Source organism: Doryrhamphus excisus, linkage group LG10 (assembly GCF_037039965.1).
Source record: "Doryrhamphus excisus strain RoL-2023G ecotype Guam linkage group LG10, RoL_Dexc_Guam_v1.1, whole genome shotgun sequence".
NCBI lineage: Eukaryota > Metazoa > Chordata > Actinopteri > Syngnathiformes > Syngnathidae > Doryrhamphus > Doryrhamphus excisus.
In genome coordinates this window covers 16343337-16364085 of record NC_136366.1, presented here as the reverse complement: position 1 = coordinate 16364085, position 20749 = coordinate 16343337, and the positions used below count along the sequence as shown (strand labels likewise).

The 20749-nt window shown below is 43.9% G+C and overlaps 2 protein-coding genes across 4 annotated transcripts in view; both read right to left on the bottom strand.

Moving 5' to 3' along the window:
• The window catches only part of tprn (taperin), a 32725-nt gene extending 14366 nt beyond the window's left edge, over positions 1-18359 (bottom strand). The window contains exon 1 of the mRNA XM_058064100.2: positions 16021-18359. Within this exon, the coding sequence (XP_057920083.2) occupies positions 16021-18051 (2031 nt within the window). The 5' untranslated portion in view covers positions 18052-18359. The remainder of the gene's footprint in view (positions 1-16020) is intronic.
• A 411-nt stretch (positions 18360-18770) lies between these two features.
• Positions 18771-20642, bottom strand: tmem203 (transmembrane protein 203). 3 transcript variants are annotated; one of them, XM_058055861.2, is made up of 2 exons: positions 20524-20642; positions 18771-20149 (listed from the first exon to the last, which is right to left on the bottom strand). In XM_058055861.2, exon 2 carries the CDS (start codon positions 19932-19934, stop codon positions 19518-19520), a length of 417 nt encoding a protein of 138 aa, XP_057911844.1. In that variant the 5' UTR covers positions 19935-20149; positions 20524-20642; the 3' UTR covers positions 18771-19517. The 3 variants fall into 3 exon arrangements, with proteins under 3 accessions (XP_057911844.1, XP_078650358.1, XP_078650359.1); XM_078794232.1 differs by having other exon boundaries at positions 18771-20152; positions 20524-20630; XM_078794233.1 differs by having other exon boundaries at positions 20519-20617.
• Positions 20643-20749: the final 107 nt, after the last annotated feature.

Sequence of the window (20749 nt, the reverse complement as noted above, 5' to 3'; positions counted from 1 at the left end):
CATATGTCATGATATGAGAAACAAAACAACAAAATGAAGTTGTAATTTTTTTGAAAATTAGGCTGGGGGAAAAGTCATAATATTATTGTAATAAAGTCAAAACATTAGGGAATTTAAGTCATAATATTACAAAATGAACATTTCCAAACATTACTTTTGAAGAAATTTGAAATATTTGGAAAAAAAAAATATATATATAGGAAATTGAAGTTCATACTAATAATAGGCCTTCTCACCTACCCGTACATCACAAAGTGGAGATGATGTTTTTATTTAAATATATATTACTTCCTAGCATGTCTACACATGTTGGTTTAAAAAATATCATTTTACAGTCATATGCCTCAGTGGTTTTACAATGTAGAATTTTTTTCTAATAAGCTAAAACTTTTGGACATAGAAAATATAGCAAGATACTGGGATGAGAGAATATAATGTCGTCTTCTAGTTTTCTCTCCTTAAAGTTGACGTGTATGGGTTTATCTGTTCCTGACATAAGATGAAACGTTGAGTTACAAAACAGATCAAAACAAAACAGCCATCTTACTCAATCTGCCTTCGTCAATAGTTGAGAGAGAACATTTCTTCCAGGCCAGCCAACGTGGCATGTCCTAAATTGGTGAAAGGTGCTTCATAATGAATGAACACACACAATGCATGCGTATACACACACACACATACTGGCTGGGATTCCTTGCTAATCGGGTTCAACTGCTAAGTTCGAATCCCTAACACAAAAGCAGCATTTGCATGTTTGATAAATGTGTCTGACTGGGAGTGTAGCTTTCTTAGAACTGTGATTCAACGTGAGGGAAGGTGTGGCCTGCATGCAACTGTCAAGTGTGTCAAAAAAGGGGCTCATCAATGAAATCTGCTGGAGAAGGGAGCTGGTTGGACAGAAAAGCCTGCAGTGTCTCGGCCCTCCACTCAAACATGTACAGTATGGATGTTACCCAGTGCCTCATACGTATTGCAGCACATACAATAAACTCAAACGTCTCACAAGCACATTAAGGTGTATAACAGCTTAGAGGAGATAGCCCCATGTGATTAGAGCTAATCTGCTGCCTGGTAGATAATATTAGACCAGCAAAGCTGAGGACTTTATCTGCAGCTGCATTGTGCCTGTGGCAAACAATGCATGCATGTGCTCCCACAAAGCATGTTGTCTTTATTGTTCTTATGATCTCACAGTGACATTAAACGTAAGTACAGTGGACCCCGTTTATGTCAGCATAAGCAGCTGTCGTCATAATTGTCACCAATAACTTACATTAAGTACTGTGGACCTAATTTACGTCAACACTGTTTGGACAGCCTGACTAATGTCGACATAATCGGTTATCAACATAAACAAATCTGAAATTTTAAAGTACAGTGGACCTTGTTTACGTCGACACCTTTTGGACTGCTGACTGCTGTCGACATAATCGGTTATCAACATAAACAAATCTGAAAATTTAAAGTACAGTGGACCTTGTTTACGTCGACACCTTTTGGCTGCTGACTGCTGTCGACATAATCGGTTATCAAAATAAACAAATCTGAAAATTTAAAGTACAGTGGACCTCGTTTACGTCGACACCTTTTGGACTGCTGACTGCTGTCGACATAAACGGTCATCAAAATAACCAAAACCGGAAAGTGAAAGTAAGTACAGTGGACCTTGTTTATGTTTGACACCTTTTGGCTGCTGACGGCTGTCGACATAATCAGTTATCAACATAAACAAAGTACAGTGGACCTTGTTTATGTTTGACATCTTTTGGCTGCTGACGGCTGTCGACATAATCGGTTATCAACATAAACAAAGTACAGTGGACCTTGTTTATGTTTGACATGTTTTGGCTGCTGACTGCTGTCGACATAATCGGTTATCAAAATAAACAAATCTGAAAATTTAAAGTACAGTGGACCTCGTTTACGTCAACACCTTTTGGACTGCTGACTGCTGTCGACATAAACGGTCATCAAAATAACCAAAACCGGAAAGTGAAAGTAAGTACAGTGGACCTTGTTTATGTTTGACACCTTTTGGCTGCTGACTGCTGTCGACGTAATCGGTTATCAACATAAACAAATCTGAAAATTGAAAGTACAGTGGACCTTGTTTATGTTTGACACCTTTTGGCTGCTGACTGCTGTCGACGTAATCGGTTATCAACATAAACAAATCTGAAAATTTAAAGTACAGTGGACCTTGTTTATGTTTGACATCTTTTGGCTGCTGACTGCTGTCGACATAAACGGTCATCAACATAACCAAAACCGAAAGGTGAAAGTAGGTACAGTGGACCTTGTTTATGTTGACACCTTTTGGACAGGCTGACTAATGTCAACAAACGGTTATTGACATAACCAAACCTCCACAAAGTGAAAGTAAGTAAGTCCCTCAGACAGCTGACTGATGTCGACATAAGTGGTTGTCGACACAAGCGGAACCGAAAACAGTGCAACCTGTTTATGTCGACGCCATTTGGACTGCTGACCGATGTTGACATACATGTTTGCGTATTGTGCAATCGTGAAACACGTTTGTGTCAACACCCGTCAGATTGGTTTGACTGTCACCGTTTCATTGCTACGTACGATAATACGTACTAAAGTTAGCAATACTACAGCAGATGGTGACTTTTCCGAATTGGACTGACTTTTCGTATTAATATTGTCTACTCTGTATGTTGATGTATGGCTTGTATGTCAACTTAAGCGGGCCTGTTTTAGTAAACCAGGCGTTGGTTGAAAAAGTGAAAGTAAATACAATGGACCTCGTTTATGTTGACACCTTTTGGACAGACTGACTGATGTCAACAAACGGTTATCGACATAACCAAACCCAAAAAGTGAAAATAAGTAAGTCCATCAGACGGCTGACTGATGTTGACATAAGTGGTTGTGGACACAAGCGGAACAAAAAACAGTGGAACCTGTTATGTCGATGGCATTCTGACTGCTGACCGATGTCGAAATACGCATTTGCAGATATAAACAAAACCGAAACTTGAGACTGCAATCATGGAACCCGTTTGTGTCAACGCCCCTCAGATTGACTTGACTGTCACCGTTTCATGCTGCGTAGCGATAATGAAGTTAACAATACGACAGCACAGGTTGACTTTTCCGAATTGGACTGAAAGAAATGATCACCTTAGATTTCAAATTTTATGTCAGCAGACATACTCTGTTATGTTGATGTCAAATTAAGCGGGCTTGTTTTAGTGGACCGGGAGTTGGTTGAAAAAGTGAACGCAAGTACAGTGGACCTTGTTTATGTTGACACCTTTTGGGCATGATGACTGATGTCAACAAACGGTTATCGATACAAGCGGTGTACATCAGACAGCTGACTGATGTCGACATAAGTGGTTGTCGACACAAGCGGAACAGAGGACAGCGGAACCTGTTTTTGTATTAAATAAGTATGGAAAGCCACAAAAACTACAATCCATAACCTTGATTTGACTGGATATGAGCCACGACGTCTACAAAATACCTAGCGGTACCTCGTTATTACAGTAGCAATCATGTTATGCGTGTATGAAAGGCTATTTTTTTGGGTCTTTAGTTTACATTGCTGCAGCAACACCATCAAATAAGGAAGCACATACTTCAGTAATTATGGGTTTAAATCATGCAAATAGCTCTCAGCGGCCAATGAGACACCCGATCTGCCTCTAATGATGCAAAAACCAGATATGGCCTTCCGCTATGCAACTACCGAAATGGCCACTGGCTATTTAAAACTGCACTGCTCTGCAGCGGTTGGCACATTTTTCATCAAGTACGAGGCTGGCTCAGATATGTGAAGGTTTGTATCCTAAAGCACCCCCACCATTACGTATTACGGCACAGATTTTAGTGTGTGGAGCTCACTCGGGCATGTAGGCGGCCGGTACTTGCAGATCTGGCAGGTGGCGGAGGCAGCCAGCATCTGTGTTTACACTGTCACGTCTCAAGATAGTGTTATAGTATTCTCTATGGAGCTGTGTGCGAGTGCGTGTTTACCTGGATTGGACTAACTGGCTGTTGTAGGGGGGGAAGGAAAGGAGAGAATCACCCAACTTGCTTCTATCATCAATATCTCATATTAGTAGTAGTAGTAATACCTGGTAATAATACCTGAATGAGCATGAGTCTCCACGTGAATTAATTTTTAACAGGTAGCACCAAATCAATCTGTGGCGGTCCACATTTATTTGGGCCACCATTATTAGATGAATGTACGGGAAACACGGTCAAACCTCAGCGTTGTTTTCGTGCCAAAGCCTATTATTAGTATGAATTTTGTACCTTTGTATTCCACTTTTTTGGTCATTTATGCTGTTATTTTTTCAATCTTTGTTTTGTTTCTCACAGAATTATGACATAACATCTTTATTATTTCATTATTTCATACACTAAAATGATTTTTTTCGTTCATAATATTATGACTTTATCCTTTAGGAGTCAGACAGAAATAGTGTGCACTTTATTCAGGAAGGCAAGCGACGGGATAGAATGGCCACGGCCTGTGTTGTCGTGGTGACAGGCGCCATGGTTATATGACAGGGGAAATGGAACAGCGGAGAAGGAGACGGACCCTCGTAGAGAAGATAAACATAGCAGAGGGACTAGCTTGACATCTTATTTGACGACCTAAAATTTCATTTAATTGCAATTTTCCTGATGCTCTAAAATGGCCAAATGCAGCTTAGGTGTGTTTTCTAATCATGCACAACCTAAATCAAGGCTGCAGAATCAGCCCTTAGTATCAATATACTGATCTGCCATTTGCTGGGAATGCAAAGGCCACTGCTCTGCACCACTCCCACACCGTTTACTTTAATAGAATTTCCAAAAACCCTGTCTGTTAATGTCCTGCCTTCTCATCTTCTCACTCAAACACACAAACACAAACACTGAATTAAACATATCTATGACAGAGGGGCTTTGCAGGCTGAATTCTAATTACACCAATGTCGCAGGGTTGTGCATGTGTGGGGAAATACTAGTGTGTGTGTTGTGTAATATAAACAATAAAATCACTTCCTGTGCACTTCCTGATAGCCTGCAGGGATTGTCTTACAAATGCATTTTAGCAAACCAATGCTGCATTTGAAAGGAACTCACAAATGTTGCAGTGCAACCTAGTCGGGTTGCAGAAGGAAGGCAATGAGCTAAGCGGGTCTGTGCAAGGTGACAGGAAGTGAGTGAGGTCTGGCAGTTTTTTTTTTTAAAACACAATTTCCTGTGTAGTGTACATTCTAATATAGTATATTTCACCAAAGCACTCTTAAGGATTATGAGCATGCACATTGTCAGGTGTCAGTGACGGGATCATTTTGGACTCGTACTCTTAGTGTTTATGTCAATATGTTGACTATGAATCTTACTATATTCTCCACCTGTTGACATTCATGTGCCGTTTTAGTCTTAGTACAGGTGGTCCTCGGTTTTTAGGTATAATTTAAGCGCAAGATCGACACACATCACAGTCTACTCTCACACACATTTCCTTGGCTTCCCTCCTCAAATGATTCAACCCCTTTTAAAAGACACAGTAGAAGGGACAGGGTCTGTTTTTCTATCTCAAACCAGCACGTCTAGACAAGACAGCCACAAGACTTCGGCCAACCTCTTTCATCTGAGCTAAGCCGCCTTGACACTTGATTTGTGGCAATGAGACACGGAAACAAGTCAAGATTCTTTCGATTTTCCAGTCATCTGTTAAAACAGCAGTCATATCAAGCCATTCATTGTTGACGGCAAATTGTGATCGTTGGTAGTGAAGCAGACAAAACAAGTTATATAAGTGCTTTGATTTTTGTTTTGGTGCATTGCTTACAGTACATGCACTTTATATGTGTTGAACTACAGTTAAGGCAGCACAAAACTTATACCACAATTAAATGTTATGTGCTTAATGCTACATGTTTCCTTTCTGGGCTTCATACATATTTTTCCAAGAACACAGCTGCAAGTACTTAGTATCCTTTCCAACAATATAAAGTAAAAAAAAACAACAAAATGTACTGCTTGGCTTTAAATAATTTCATACAGCACGCCTGCCAACCTTGAATACATTTTAAAACCTTAAAATACTGTACCCCGAGGCGAGGGGCCACCCTAACTCATTCAATCACAGACATTTTTCAAAAGACAACCCCTTCACTATCGGCCATTTTAGAGGATTTTGACTCAAGGTACATAAAATACAACATATTGTGTCTTAGGGCGGAGGAGGAGGAGGATCGAAACAGCATTTGTCAGGTTGGGAGACGACGACTCTACCGCTTCAGGTCATGCCGCCCCCATGTAAGATCCATGCAAGTCATTCATTCATTTTATACCGATTTTTCCTCACGAAGGTCGCGGGGGGTGCTGGAGCCTATGCAAGCTGTCTTCGGGCGAGAAGCAGGGTACACCCTGGATTGGTCGCCAGCCAATCATAGGGCATGTGTATAGACAAACAACCATTCACACTCACATTCATACCTATGGACAATTTGGAGTCACCAATTAACCTAGTGAAGCGCCAAAGAACTGGAGTCTGAGGCGGAGTGTCGAATTTGGGAGAAAACTTAATTTTTCTTGCAAACATTAACTTGCACTCTTTGCTACGTAAGACATGAAAGCCCCGTCTCTCAACCACAACAGGAAGCGGAAAACCCCCGTCCCTTGCGCCCACCCCTCCGGGTGGCAACCCCTCCCCTATCGATTGTTCCGGGGTGAATTATGTCCCGGTAACCTACCACAACACAAGCCCCCCCCAGAATTCACCCATAGTCAAAATCGTCCGTGCGTGCAGGGACAACCGCACGGCCCCGCCGTGTGCGTGATTGAGGGTACGAGATTGTCCACGAGAGGGTCGGCACGCCTGCCCCAGCAGGGGGTGCCTTGCCGGGGAGCGGGGGCCTACCCCAGCGAGGGGGCTCCGCCAGTGTCAGGGGTTGGGTGTCGTCCACCAGCGTAACCTTCAGCCGGTCCACCGAGACTCCCGTCTCCCGTCGGCCACCCATGTCCAAAACAAAATACTTGTCGCCGTGCTCCAGGACCCTGTATGGTCCGTCATAGGGTGGGCGTAAAGGCCCCCGGTGCGCATCGTGGAGGAGGAACAGTTCGGCGTCGGTGGCGTGGATGACGACGACTCTCGCTACTACCATGTTGTTGCGGCGTTGAGCAGCTCGATGGCCACTAAAGCGGTAAAGTTCATCACATCGGGGTCACCAGTGAAGCGCCGAAGAACTGGAGTCTAAGGCAGTGTGTCGAATTTGGGAGAAAACTTTATTTTTCTTGCAAACATTAACTTGCACTCTTTGCTATGTAAGACATGAAAGCCCCGTCTCTCAAACACAACAGTAAGCAAAAAACCCCCGTCCGGGTGGCAACCCCTCCCCAATCGATCGTTCTGGGGTGAATTATGTCCCGGTAACCTACCACGACACTAGCATGTTTTTGGAATGTGGGAGGAAACCGGAGTACCCGGAGAAATCCCACGCATGCACGGGGAGAACATGCAAACTCCACACAGAGATGGCCGAGGGTGGAATCGAACCCTGGTCCTTTTAGCTGTGAGGTCTGCGTGATAACCACTCGCCCACCGTGCCGCCCGCCCATGCAAGTCATTTTGCGGCAAAATCATTTTTGTGCTGATAAATTCTATCCATACTTTATGGTAGCATGATAGCGGGCCAACATTTGAAGAGCAACTGATAAACGAGCATAGCAACAAAATGTGAATGCTGACAAATCCTTGCTTACCAACTTTACACAGCAATATATTTGAAAGAGATAAGTCATTGATGAATGAAATACTGCATTACTCTGTATTACTCTCATTAATGAGCATTTGAAAAAAAATGGAGGGGTGGGGTGCCAGGTTTCAGGAAGTGTAAGGAAGGAGAGATGGGGAATGTCTGCTGCGCGGTAAATAATTAAACACAAAAGGACTTTCACACCTGTAGCCCCATGCGTACAACACAAGTGCAGCAGCGTGCCCTTTTGTTGGCCTTCCTGTCTTACAAGGAGTTTTAAACAATTAAGTTCAGGGGTATTTTTAACCCCGTGTCAACGACATGGCATTTAAGTTTAAAATACCACACGCTCGCAGACACAAACAAATGGATTGTATAAACACAGGCTAAGCCACCACGCCAATGTCAGTTCATGTGTTGATATTCCGAGCCCGGCCCATGAGGACTGAGTCACTGCGCCATTATTCTTTGAGTAGTTAGCCGGCGACGCACCTTCTTTTTTTAATCTGTATTCTGTGTAATAGTTTGTGTCTGAACTGCGTTAGTGAATGGATTGATGGGTTTACTGAGTCCAGTGATGATTGTGGCACTGACTAATGTAGATCATTGATGGCCAATGGGAATCCACATACAGTATTTTGTTTTATTTTTGTTGTCGTTTACCAGCATTAAAGTTACAGACATTCAAAAGGCATGGACAGGCTTGTGTTTCCAGCATAGTGTGCGTCGGCGTACATTGTAAATTTAGTTGTACGTCGAGTTGAGGCATCGATTGAAACCAGGATGAACGTTCCAATTGTCCCTGAACCATTCAAAATTTCCCATTTCAATTTCTAGTTTCGCTGCCCAGTCTGCCGACCGACGGGTGAAATAGCCGCTGTTCCAACTGGGCTCCAAGCACTGTTTCCCAGCTGCTGGGGGCTCAGTTCTCAACCTCCCTTGGAGCCTCTCTGGGTATATAGGGTGCCATTTGCACATCTCAATGTGCATTTTCGCTGTGTACTCCAGTGACCTCTGAAATTTTAACAATATTAATGCAGGGCTCGACAATAACGATTGCGCTTTGGCATGCCATACTGCCAAGAGTTTTTTTTTTTAAGCGGTTCTTGTTGGGTGTTGGTAAAACACGGACTGCGTAATTCCGGTGGTAATTTGCAAACCAATCCTTGCAAATCTTGAAATGGACCAATCAGAATCATTTATTTAGACCACAGTCCACGTTTTACCCACACCCGTTCTTGTTCGCGATCAACCAATCAGCGATGGTTTGACTAGGAAAACATCTATCATGGCGTCCCTGCCAACATGGTCTAATTCTTCAACAACTTGTGAAGGAAAACAGCAAAAAGTGATGAACCAGTGCCTCCTAAATAAGTATTTTATTAGCGGCAGCAAATCAAATGATGGCACAGGTGAGTGAATCACATTGCTGTGACAATTTGAAGTGGTCGCAATGAAACACCACCGATTAGATCCAATACGAACAAAAGCTACAAAATCTAGCGCTTTGTCATTTCTCTGTGTATTTTTCTCACCTTTGCTTCACAAATTATTGTTTGACCATTGAGCATTTTTTTCTGGATTAAAAACACTTTACTAGTACACAAATGTGTCTATTCAATAATGTTTCATTGTGGTGCACAACTTATAAATATCACTGCTTACTACAACTACGATGTGTAAGGTAGTATGGCATACCATGTTAATATACATACACCTCCACAATTTTTCAGACATTCCTCCAAATTAAATGCGTCAGTACTATTATCTGATGAATTATCTATGATGATCTATGTAGGAAAACAACCACAAGGAATGAAAATCATTTAATCTTTATTTGAGATTCTCATGTGATGCCACAAAAATGAGATGATATCATTATGGCAGTCTTTTCATTTTACATGGGGCAAGTAGTTCTCACCTTAAGGATTCCCCATGGGAAAGACATTTTTGTGCGTAGCCAATTTGGTAGACTGGACTGCGCTAAGATGGGCGTGGCTGCGCACCAGGGGAGGTGTCCCCCAATTTTGTGACAAACTTTCCGACCTGGTCTATTCTTGGCGCAGGCGAAAAGATGGTAAATTGGCTGGGAGTCGCACAGTGTACACACGTCACCAAAACCTCACAGGCAGGTTTTTCAGAGTGTTGCACACATTTCAGTGGAAAATCAATGACAGCAATTTCCTATTTAATGGAAGCGTCTGAACCGGCATGTACATTTTTGTATTAATTGTCCCATCACATCTGATGTCAGATCAAAGGTGTGATGCCAACCGCGGAACAGGTGACGTGTCCCGTGAGGTGGCGTATGTGGTGAATGACGTGCATGGCGGCCTCTGATGTTCTGCGGTCCATTCCGGCGCATTTAAAAGGCAATGAGAGGCGTTTCTTTGATTGATTAAGATGATACTCGGCTGTGTTAAACCCTCTCACGCCTTCTCTGCTCCCTCTTTGCCACTTGCACCGGTGGGAAGGATGGGGGTGTGGGTGCGCCGCGCTGTGCCGGACTGTGACGCTAACGAAAATTGCAAAGTGGCTAGCCACACCCCATTGGCCCTATGTATGAATGTGAGTGTGAATTATTGTCTATAGGCTCCAGCATATCCCAGCGACCCTAGTGAGGACAATTGTTAAAATAAAGCATGGCTGTGCACCATTTTGTATCTCCTCTGCCACTTTGCAACTCTTTTCCCACAATGACCAGTCTAGAAAGCAAAACATTGAAACCAAACCACTCCACCCAGTCCACGGATGCCAGATGCATCTTGACATCATTTACCACAATGAAAAAAAACAGTGTTAAATCAAAAAAAAAAAAAAAAAAAAAAAAAGCACCTTCCAATCCCAGTGCAGATGGAAAGTGACTCAATCCTGGCTTCGTAATTTCACTTGAAAGCTGTGGAGATTTAATGCAAACGCAGGCGTGCCTTTGTACAAGAAGCTACACTTGACCTACATATCTTGTCTTTCCAAAAGGAAGAAGATCACAGGAAGTGGGAAGCCAGGGGACAGGCCTTATTAAATACTGCAGTGCATGGTGGCTAGAAGAAGAACAAAAACAGCAGAGCGGTGCTTGTGCAGAGATACATATACCGAAAACTCATCGAGTGGACACAATACCATTCAGGAAGAGCTTATGTTCTACTTTGGTAGACCGGTAATGTGCGGAACATTCCTTTTAAGCTTCATATAAAATGGGTGGTTGCTGGAAAAACACAACCTAACCCCAACCCGGAGCTCTGAGATGAGGCCATTTTCTACGGCTGCTTTCACGCAGAGGTTGCAACCAACCAAAATTCCACCCAAATTACACAGACAAGGCCGAGCGCCTTGATGCTTGTGTAATTACTTGTGCAGTCTGGCCCACAGAAGAACACGATGGGAAAAATGGACGGGTCTGAGCCCTGATGATTACTAAGAGGGGAAGCAACCACAGGAGAACGTGACAGATGGAAGGGCACACGATGAGATTTTGCACTTCATGAAGATGGAAAAAGTCTAAATATTTCACTTCGATAGCATTGTTGCCAAGTATTGCATCAGTGTCACATCAATACTAGCAATTGTCTCCCATGTTTGGTGTCTTTCTATTGTTTACACACAAAACCTCTCCTCAGGGACTAAGTCCTTGGACGATGCACTTACTTGGTATCGGAACAATCTGGTCTAGAACCAATTAACCACGCCACTAATAAATTTGGACCAAACTAGGTTTAAGTATGCGTCGCAGCTAGTGAAAGAAGGGCAGCATTTCTTTGCGTGATGCATTTACTCGGTAATCAAAAGGCTGCGAGTGCAAAGATCCAGCCATGCAGGGCACCTCCACAAGCCCGGGGAGTGTGCAATAACACCCCTGTGAAAGGTGAGGTGTGGAGGCGTGCGGAACAACTTCATAAGCGTGCAGCCCAGCCTTTGAGTACCGAGAGTCATGATTAGCAATAGTGTTCACTAGAGCTGCAACAATTAAATCGATTAATCGGTGGTTAATCAATTACCCAATTAAATATCCTCTGATTTCAGCCTCTCAAAACAAACAAATTACTCCATTCAATGAAACAACAAACTTCAGATTAATCGACTAAGAAAATGATCACAATTGTATTATTGTGTACATTTATTGTTTTACTTAAGTTATTTGACAAACATTTAGATTTTTTTGAATAATTTAACATTAATTTAACAGAATATTCAAGTGGCTAGAAGTGGTGTCAGTTCAAATCTCCTATTTATTTATTTATTTATTTATGTAAAAAATCAGATTAAACAAAAAAATAACTTACTGATTAATTGGTTATTAATATGATATAATATAATATAATATAATATAGTGGCACGGTGGTCGAGTGGTTAGCCCGCAGACCTCACAGCTAGGAGGACCAGGGTTCGATTCCACCCCCAGCCATCTCTGTGTGGAGTTTGCATGTTCTCCCCGTGCATGCTTGGGTTTTGTCCGGGTACCCCGGTTTCCTCCCACATTCCAAAAACATGCTAGGTTAATTGGCGACTCCAAATTGTCCATAGGTATGAATGTGAGTGTGAATGGTTGTTTGTCAAAAAAAAATTATTGTTAATGAACTTTCATTGTATCGTTTCTTTATTACTTACAATTGTTTTTTCTTTAGTATGTAGTATGTATGTATCTTTAGTGTTAGTATTATGTGGGCTGCATGGCTAACTAGTGGTTACCACGCAGGCCACACGGCGAGGAGATTCAATTCCACCCTTGGCCATCTCTGTGTGGAGTTTGCATGTTCTCCCCGTGCATGCGTGGGTTTTCTCCGGGTACTCCGGTTTCCTCCCACATTCCAAAAACATGCTAGGTTAATTGGCGACTCCAAATTGTCCATAGGTATGAATGTGAGTGTGAATGGTTGTTTGTCTATATGTGTCCTGTGATTGGCTGGCGACCAGTCCAGGGTGTACCCCGCCTCTCGCCCGAAGACAGCTGGGATAGGCTCCAGCACGCCCGCGACCCTCGTGAGGAAAAAGCGGTAGAAAATGAATGAATTAATAATATAATATAATTATTATTAGTTGCAGCCCTGGCGCTGTGAAGACAGCTTCATGGTTTTTTATATTTAAATAAGGGGTGTCCAAAGTGTGTCTTGGAGGCCATGTGTGAACAAAGGCTCGTTTTTATTGGTCTGAAGCAAAACAAAGGAAAAGGAAAAAACAAAACAAAAAAAAAAATTGAAAAAGCTGAAATTTTGACACTAATAACTAGATTTGCACATGCATCATGGCAACCCACAACCAACAATCCAGAAATAGATTGTTATGTATTATTTTATTACATTTTTGTATTTTGCTGATGACCGAGAGTGTGTGGTAGAAATCATTGTGCAACATTCTGTCAGGTAAAACAACAAATATTGTTTTTACGATGAGCTTTGAGGAGCAGGCAAAACAAATTAGCTTCAGTGAGTGGGTTGTGTTTATTTGCCCTGCTCGTAAGACGCTGGCTTTGGAAAGCAAAGGATTAGAGCATGCCAGGTCAAGGAAATGCTAAAGCAGGCCAACGTCTGAGAGGCTGAGACATCGACCTACAACTATTTGCAGACAATGAATTAGTAAAATGATGTAACCACTGCAAATGCATACCAAAACTGCATCTTGTTTTGAGCCTTTTCAACAATAATGTCCATTATTGTTCCTCACTACATACCCAAGTTCCTCACTACACAAGAATCCATACAGCTTCTGCCTGAAAGCGGTACACTTCCTGGAAGCAGAATTTTTATGGCAATAGCTCATAGTGTCATGCTTTAGCAAGGCCCTGAGCCAAAGTGCTGTGCACGGCTCGTAGACACACCTTTCTGCACTCAGGAACAAAGGGTGAGTGGGATCTGAATGATCTCCCACAGACAAGCCTCATCAATCAAGGGACGGTATTGCTGTGTGCTTGGTTGTAAAAAACACAACGTGGTCCAAGTAAAAGTGGCGGGTGCACGGGGAAGACGTGAACTCAACAAGCGAATCTTCTCTGCTTCTAAATTTAGATCCCAAGGAAACCTGAACGGCTTCCTTTAAGAAGATTATTCCTAACAATATCTTGAGGAAAATAAATGGCTCACAGATAAAGTTCTAGCTATCACAGCAGCACTGAAAAATAGCTCCCAGAAATGGGCGAAATATGGACTTTCACTTGAGAAAAGTCTAGAGGACGGAGGATCGAACCAGCAACATTTGGGTCGGGAGACTTCAGAATGAATCTTCATTCTGGTTCCCAGATTGTGGGAAACACCAACGTTCAACCAAAAAGTTGCTGGTTTGATCCTCCATTCTCCGGTGACCAGGTCGAACTATCCATTTGTTGTGGTGGGACAGAGATGGAGAAGTAAATTACATATTTGTCATCGTTTGCATAAACGGCAATGACATGTGACACAAAACATGATAAGCAAAAAAACTATGTTCATAAATACAAAAAACAATACCTCATATGGGCTCCAAAAGTACCCAATAACACCAGGAAAAGTGGCTGGATTTCGGAAAAAGTATTTAGAGGAATCTGAATACTTGCTAAAAAAAGAATAAGACGGAGCACGAGGGATGCTCCGTCTTATTCTCTGCCATACTAGGTGTGTATGAGCTTTGTTATAAAGCAGCATTACTGCCACCTACTGTACAAAGTTTAAAAAACGAGCCACGACAGTCCCATTATAATGTGTTTGACTGAAGTAACTCCATTTGTAGTGATACAAATTAATTTATGGAAAACACTTAAAATGTACTACAACTAGGGATGGTCGATATTGGCTTTTTTGCTGGAAATCGATATGCCGATATTGTCCAATACCAATACTAATATGTAACTTGACATCTCTCAAGGGGTAGAATGAACACATGCGTTGTATACTGGATTTTTTTTTAGATCGGTTTTCATGATGGGGGAAAAAAAATCAGATCTTTTTATGTGGCCCACAAAAGCCTGAAAATAATACAAAAAGACCATATAATATATTTTAAAATTGTATTATTGTTATTCATTCATTCATTTTCTACCGCTTTTTCCTCACAAGGGTCGCAGGGGTGCTGGAGCCTATCCCAGCTGTCTTTGGGCGAGAGGCGGGGTACACCCTGGACTGGTCGCCAGCCAATCACAGGGCACATATAGACAAACAACCATTCACACTCACATTCATACCTATGGACAATTTGGAGTCGCCAATTAACCGAGCATGTTTTTGGAATGTGGGAGGAAACCGGAGTACCCGGAGAAAACCCACGCTGGAAATCGATATGCCGATATTGTCCAATACCAATACCGATATCAGCCGATACCAAGATGTGTAACATGACATCTCTCAAGGGGTAGAATGAACACATGTGTTGTATACTGGATTTTTTTTCAGATCGGTTTTCATGATGGGGGAAAAAAAAATGAGATACCGATATCAACTGATAATTATCGGACATCCTCAAACTTTCAGGATGCACAAGTCTGACTGTTCAATGTTTCAGCCTGCCAGATCTTTTTATGTGGCCCACAAAAGCCTGACAATAATACAAATAAACACAAAAAAAGACCATTTAATATATTTTAAAATTGTATTATTGTTATTCATTCATTCATTTTCTACCGCTTATTCTCACGAGGGTCGCGGTGAGTGCTGGAGCCTATCCCAGCTGTCTTGGAGCGAGAGGCGGGGTACACCCTGGACTGGTCGCCAGCCAATCACAGGGCACATATAGACAAACAACCATTCACACTCACATTCATACCTATGGACAATTTGGAGTCGCCAATTAACCGAGCATGTTTTTGGAATGTGGGAGGAAACCGGAGTACCCGGAGAAAACCCACGCATGCACGGGGAGAACATGCAAACTCCACACAGACATGGCCGAGGGTGGGATTGAACTCTGGTCTCCGAGCTGTGAGGTCTGCGCACTAACCACTCGACCGCCGTATTAAATATTTAATTTAAAAAATTACATTACGTTAAGTAGCATGGTGGATTTGTTCTGTCAATTTTGATAGAATATTTGTACTGCAAGCAGTTTAGTTTTTTTTGTTGTCAAACAAAATGATACAATATTTGTACGCTAAAATTTCTGCTCGGCACCTTCACTTCTGATTTCAATGTAAGTTTGTTGGGAAAACAATACAAGTAAAATGAAAATGTAATCACATCCTAAGCTCGGCAGCCACTTCCCTGTGAGAACAGCCAGTTTGATGTGTTGCTATGGTGATGTGCTGTTGTTAACCATTAGGCGTCGGTCTCGGTCTTGTGATGTCAGAATGCGTACACCAAGATGATGTTCATACATATTTACGTCTTACCTTCTTGCCCAGGGTGCCCGTCTTGGCCAGGCAGGACTTTCCAAGAGAAAGGTACCCGCCGATGACCTCAATCTCCTCCACAGCAGGATAGCGTTTCTTCAGCAGGGAGCCCAGCTGACTGTACGGAGCCTGAGGGGGCGTGGACCCGGGTGACGCGTCCGTTGAGGTTTCCTGCTGGGGCTCAGGTGAACCGGGCTGGGTCTCACCCTCCGCCTTACGTTTAGGCACCACAGTGAATGTGTTCCCCTTTCGCCTCTGCACCATGGGGCTATAAGTCGGGGCACGATGAGGGTGATCCACATCCACAATGTCATCTATGTTTGTGACTGGGAGATGATCTGCGGGGATGGGGGCTTCAGTTGGGGAGGGCGGCAAGGGGTCCGGAGAGACGGGGGGTGATGATGGGGCCGATGAAGAAAACAAAGTAGGAGTAGCAGCAGGAGACACAGAGGTTGGAGGGGGCGTTGGGCTTGTGGCAACAGGAGGAGGCGCTGGGGGCTTGTATGGCCTCGCCACCTCCGTTTTTGCCTCCTTCAGTTTTTGGAGCATCATAGCAGGTGAGGATACGTGAGAAGATGGCACTCCTGTCGCCGACTGCTCTGCCACTTGGTGAGAAGGTGACGTTTTAGCCGGGGGTGCCGGCGTAGCCGACTTCGAGTGGGCGGTGTCAGGTGAAGCAGTAAGACGTCGCTTGGGAATCACCGTGAAGGAGTTTTTGGACCGCAGTCGCAGATTCGCCAAGGCTCGTGCCTGCGTATCACTGTCGGGAATTTGGGAGAGGTCCGGCTTGGGCGAGGCACGGATCTCAAAATCAGGCGACGTACGCAGAACCTTAGATGAAAAGGACTCAGGATGTGTGTCACATGCCTGCAAAGATGATGGCACCTTGGAGTTGAGGAGCACATCAGGATCCACCTTGTGCACCTTATCTGGTTCATCTCTAGAAGCGACAGGTGCACCATGACCTCCGCTATCTTCAAGCCGTTGGCGGAAGGAAGTCGTGGACGTTGGAGCTTCTGTGAGATGCTGAGGGCTGCTTGGCTCAAATACTGGAAAATGGGATTTAGGCTTGGAAGAACTCTGGGAGACAGGTGACGATGCCTGCCTTCTGCCCGCGGTATCGGCCCGTTCCGCTTTGGACTTTGGCACCAGATCCAGCTGTGGCTTGGCCCAGGTTCTCGGCCTTCTGCTGACACTTCCATCCAAGTCCAGCAGGTTCTCTGTGCTGTGAGACTTTTTCTGCAGCTTCCCGTAGTTGCTGTCAAACTTCTGCAGGATACGGCTCACCATACCTTGACCTTCGCCGGCGTCATATGATGACGGGTCTTTGTGATTGGTGCGACCAAGGGTACTCAGGTTCTCCTCACTCTTGCTCAACGTGGTGTCATAAATAACCACTTCCTTAGCTCTTATCTCCGTTACAGCATTGCATCTTCTATCCAAGAGGTCATTCATTGAGCAATAACAGTTTTGCTGCCAAACTGGACTTTTTACCTCTTCTCGTTCAGAAATGTAATCGGGATCCGACTCGATGATGATAATATTCTCCGCTCTGATAGTCCGTATACCCGGGACGTTACCGTATAGTTCCAAAATGTGCTGGATGGGACGAGCGGCGTTTTCCCGGTCCTGTCGTCTCCTCCGCTCCTTCTCCAGCTTGATAAATGGGTTCTCTTCCAACGGGCCGAGACTCTCACGGAGCACCAAGCTCTCCTGTCCGTCATCATGACTTCGCGTCGTCTCCTCTGCGGCAGCCGGTCTTGCTTCTTTGTTTCTCGCCGTCGTGACGGTGTAGTTCCGACCCGTGTCGTCTCGACTGGGTCCGCCGCTGTTGCTGCCGTTGAACGTCTGCTCTCCGTTAACACGTTTGGGGCTCCCACCTCCGCCGTCGTCCGTGGCACCAGCGGCTACCCCGGAGCCGCCGCTCTTCGCTTTCCTCCTCTCTAAGATCTCTCGCTTCCAGGCCGGCATCCTCGGGTTCTCTTGCCCGGCGTCTTTACGGACGAGCCCTACCTCTCCGACGCCAGACATTGTGGTTGGTGAGAGGAAGCGGTGTAGGGGTCTTGCCGCGGCCCGGTGCGGCTACGTAACCTGTGTGCGACCGTACCTGCAGTACTGTTCACCGTGCGGCCCCATACATCTTTATACCCTCTTTTTTTTTTTTCTTCCGTAGCTCAGTTTCTTGCCCGGCCCCCTGAACGCCGCCCTGCCTCTTGCGACTTCGAGGTTCTATGGTCCTATTCGCCTCCCGATTGGCTATTTGGTCCTGCAGACACACCCATTTCGTAAGAGTGGTGCAAACCACTCCCGCTTCTATTGTTGACTGGGCCAATAAGACCTGTCAATCAAACAGTGTGGCGTTCACGTTCACCTGACCTCTCCCAGTAAAAAAAAACAAACAATAAAAACACATTTGGTGTTGATATAAAATGGTTTGTAAGTAGTCTGGTAGTATTAAGAGCTGGGTGGGATTTCTGACGATTCATTCAGTCACCTGTCGACAATAATGATAAAGTAAGGAAAGGATTGGAGCACTTTAATCACCACAGGAGGACAACTGCCTTTATGGCATTTTTTTGTATCTGGATGCTGTCCCCATTTTAATACCCAAAAGTTGACTGAAGAAAATTTCCCTGGAAGTGATAAGGAGTTAAGATGGATGACCAGAATGTTGTTTCCCACCGGTGAGGCTCTCGCGCCCTCTCGTGGCTAAAACAGGAAATAGCTCTGTACTTTTCAGTAGTCATCAATGACGCATGACATAAATACTGGTTTATTTACACAGTATATACATACAGTAACGATGCCGTGATAAAAAAAAAACCCAATATAAATCAATGTGGACTTTTTTCCCAAACACAACATATACACACAATACATAATATTTCACATAGGGAATGAGGCTTAAAATGTTGCAGGTGCACAGCAGAAGACAAACACAAGATGTGCATTTCTAAATTTCCAGCTTAGTTTCAGATATATTTATGTGCGCAATTAATTTCTGGGCGGTAGCCAAAAATGACACACCTAGAACGCCTTTGGATGACACAGGCTTGCTTCAAACTCCTGTTAAATTTCTGTAATTCAGATAACACAATGTGTTGTGTGCACGTGTGCATTTTAAAACCTAACTGTGGTAATAATATTCCTCCAGGCTCATTGTCCATCACTGACTGCACAAAGAAGAGGCACGGATGTGTCCCACATTCTCGCACACACATACACGTTATTGCTCTGACAATCTATGGCTCTTGTCACAATTCAAAGCGTTTTTGAACTATTTGGAATATGTCTAATACACAGACAAAATGTTTCTTCATATAAAATGATGTAAAAGCCAAAGAACACAGGGGTAAAATGTATGCATGCCCACGTTTCGACCCGCAGAGGTGACAATGAGCCAAAAAGAAACATTAATACCATCACTTGAGTCTAAATCTCCAATGGCAGATGAGGAAAAAGCGCCTGTTAAATGTCAAGAACATATAATCACCTCTTCAGTTGACCCGGCACGCTCGTATCATTAGCAGCTGCAGAAGAATAAACAGTGGCGAGACAATAAGGCCGAACCAAAGGTCTCTGGCTTGCTCCTGCTCCGCCAACTTCTGGCACAGCAGAACCTCACACACTAGCTTCAGGCTGAGCACCGTCAGCACCCAGAGGAGCCGCAGGACAGCGAGACGCTTCTCGTTCTCCTGGTAGAGCCGGGTGGACACGATGGCAGTGAAGTAGGTGCTGAGACCGTCGGCGGCAAAGAGGGGGACGAACACCAGCCACCAGCTGAGGGTCGGTGTGAACATGTCGGCTCGCAAGGCAACCAGCATGCTGAAGACCAGAAAAGCTAGCAGGTGGAGGAAGAGTTCAAAGGTGGCAAAGCCCAGCCACTGGACAAGTTCACGCAGAGAGAACAGCATGGCAAAATAATCCGGATGGTCAATCACAGATGGACTGCTGAAGGATGGCTTGGCAAACCCTGGTTAGGGTGACGGGTTCAAAGTTCCATTCAGGTAAGATGAAGAATCTCAAATGAGCCCCTTTTATTTGTAGGAGCTACATCTTTGAGTCCATTCTCAGGAGGGTGACAACACAGATGAATGCCCAATGTAGCCCCAATTTCAGGTTGGGCTGACTCCTAGAAGAGAAAACAAAAAGAGCACAAAACGTAGTTTAGGAAGGAATGGCCTTCAATCATTTCCAGTGAGAAACAGCGAAATGTAGCAGATTGTTCTCGCTGACATTCTCATATCCTGATTTCTGCTGGTAAATTTGAATGATGCGTGCAATTAGCTTTGATAGTATTGGTCGAGTGAGTAAACAAAATGATACACATGTAAATATTCGCATCGACGACGCTAGCACAGTCCCAAAGCCAAGCTATAACAGTGTACGGCTAGCAAGCTAAGTAAGACAGGCGAGAGACGGGACAGTCAAACGACTATCTCATACAACGCATGCTTTGACACGGATATTAAAATGTAGTTTAGTGATGCCACATTACTGTACCACAATGGGATTCCAGTGCCTTTTCATCCATTGAGTGAAATTCGATAACGGCAAAACACAAAGCTAAATATCCATTAGCGTAGTCGTTTTCTTCTCGCCGTTCCACAACTATCGCGAGATCACAGTTTCAAAGTACGGTGGCCGAAATGCGGAAATGACTATCCAATTTTCAGTCATAGTGGATATTAAGATATGCCTTTATTCGTCCCTCAGTGGGGAAATTTGT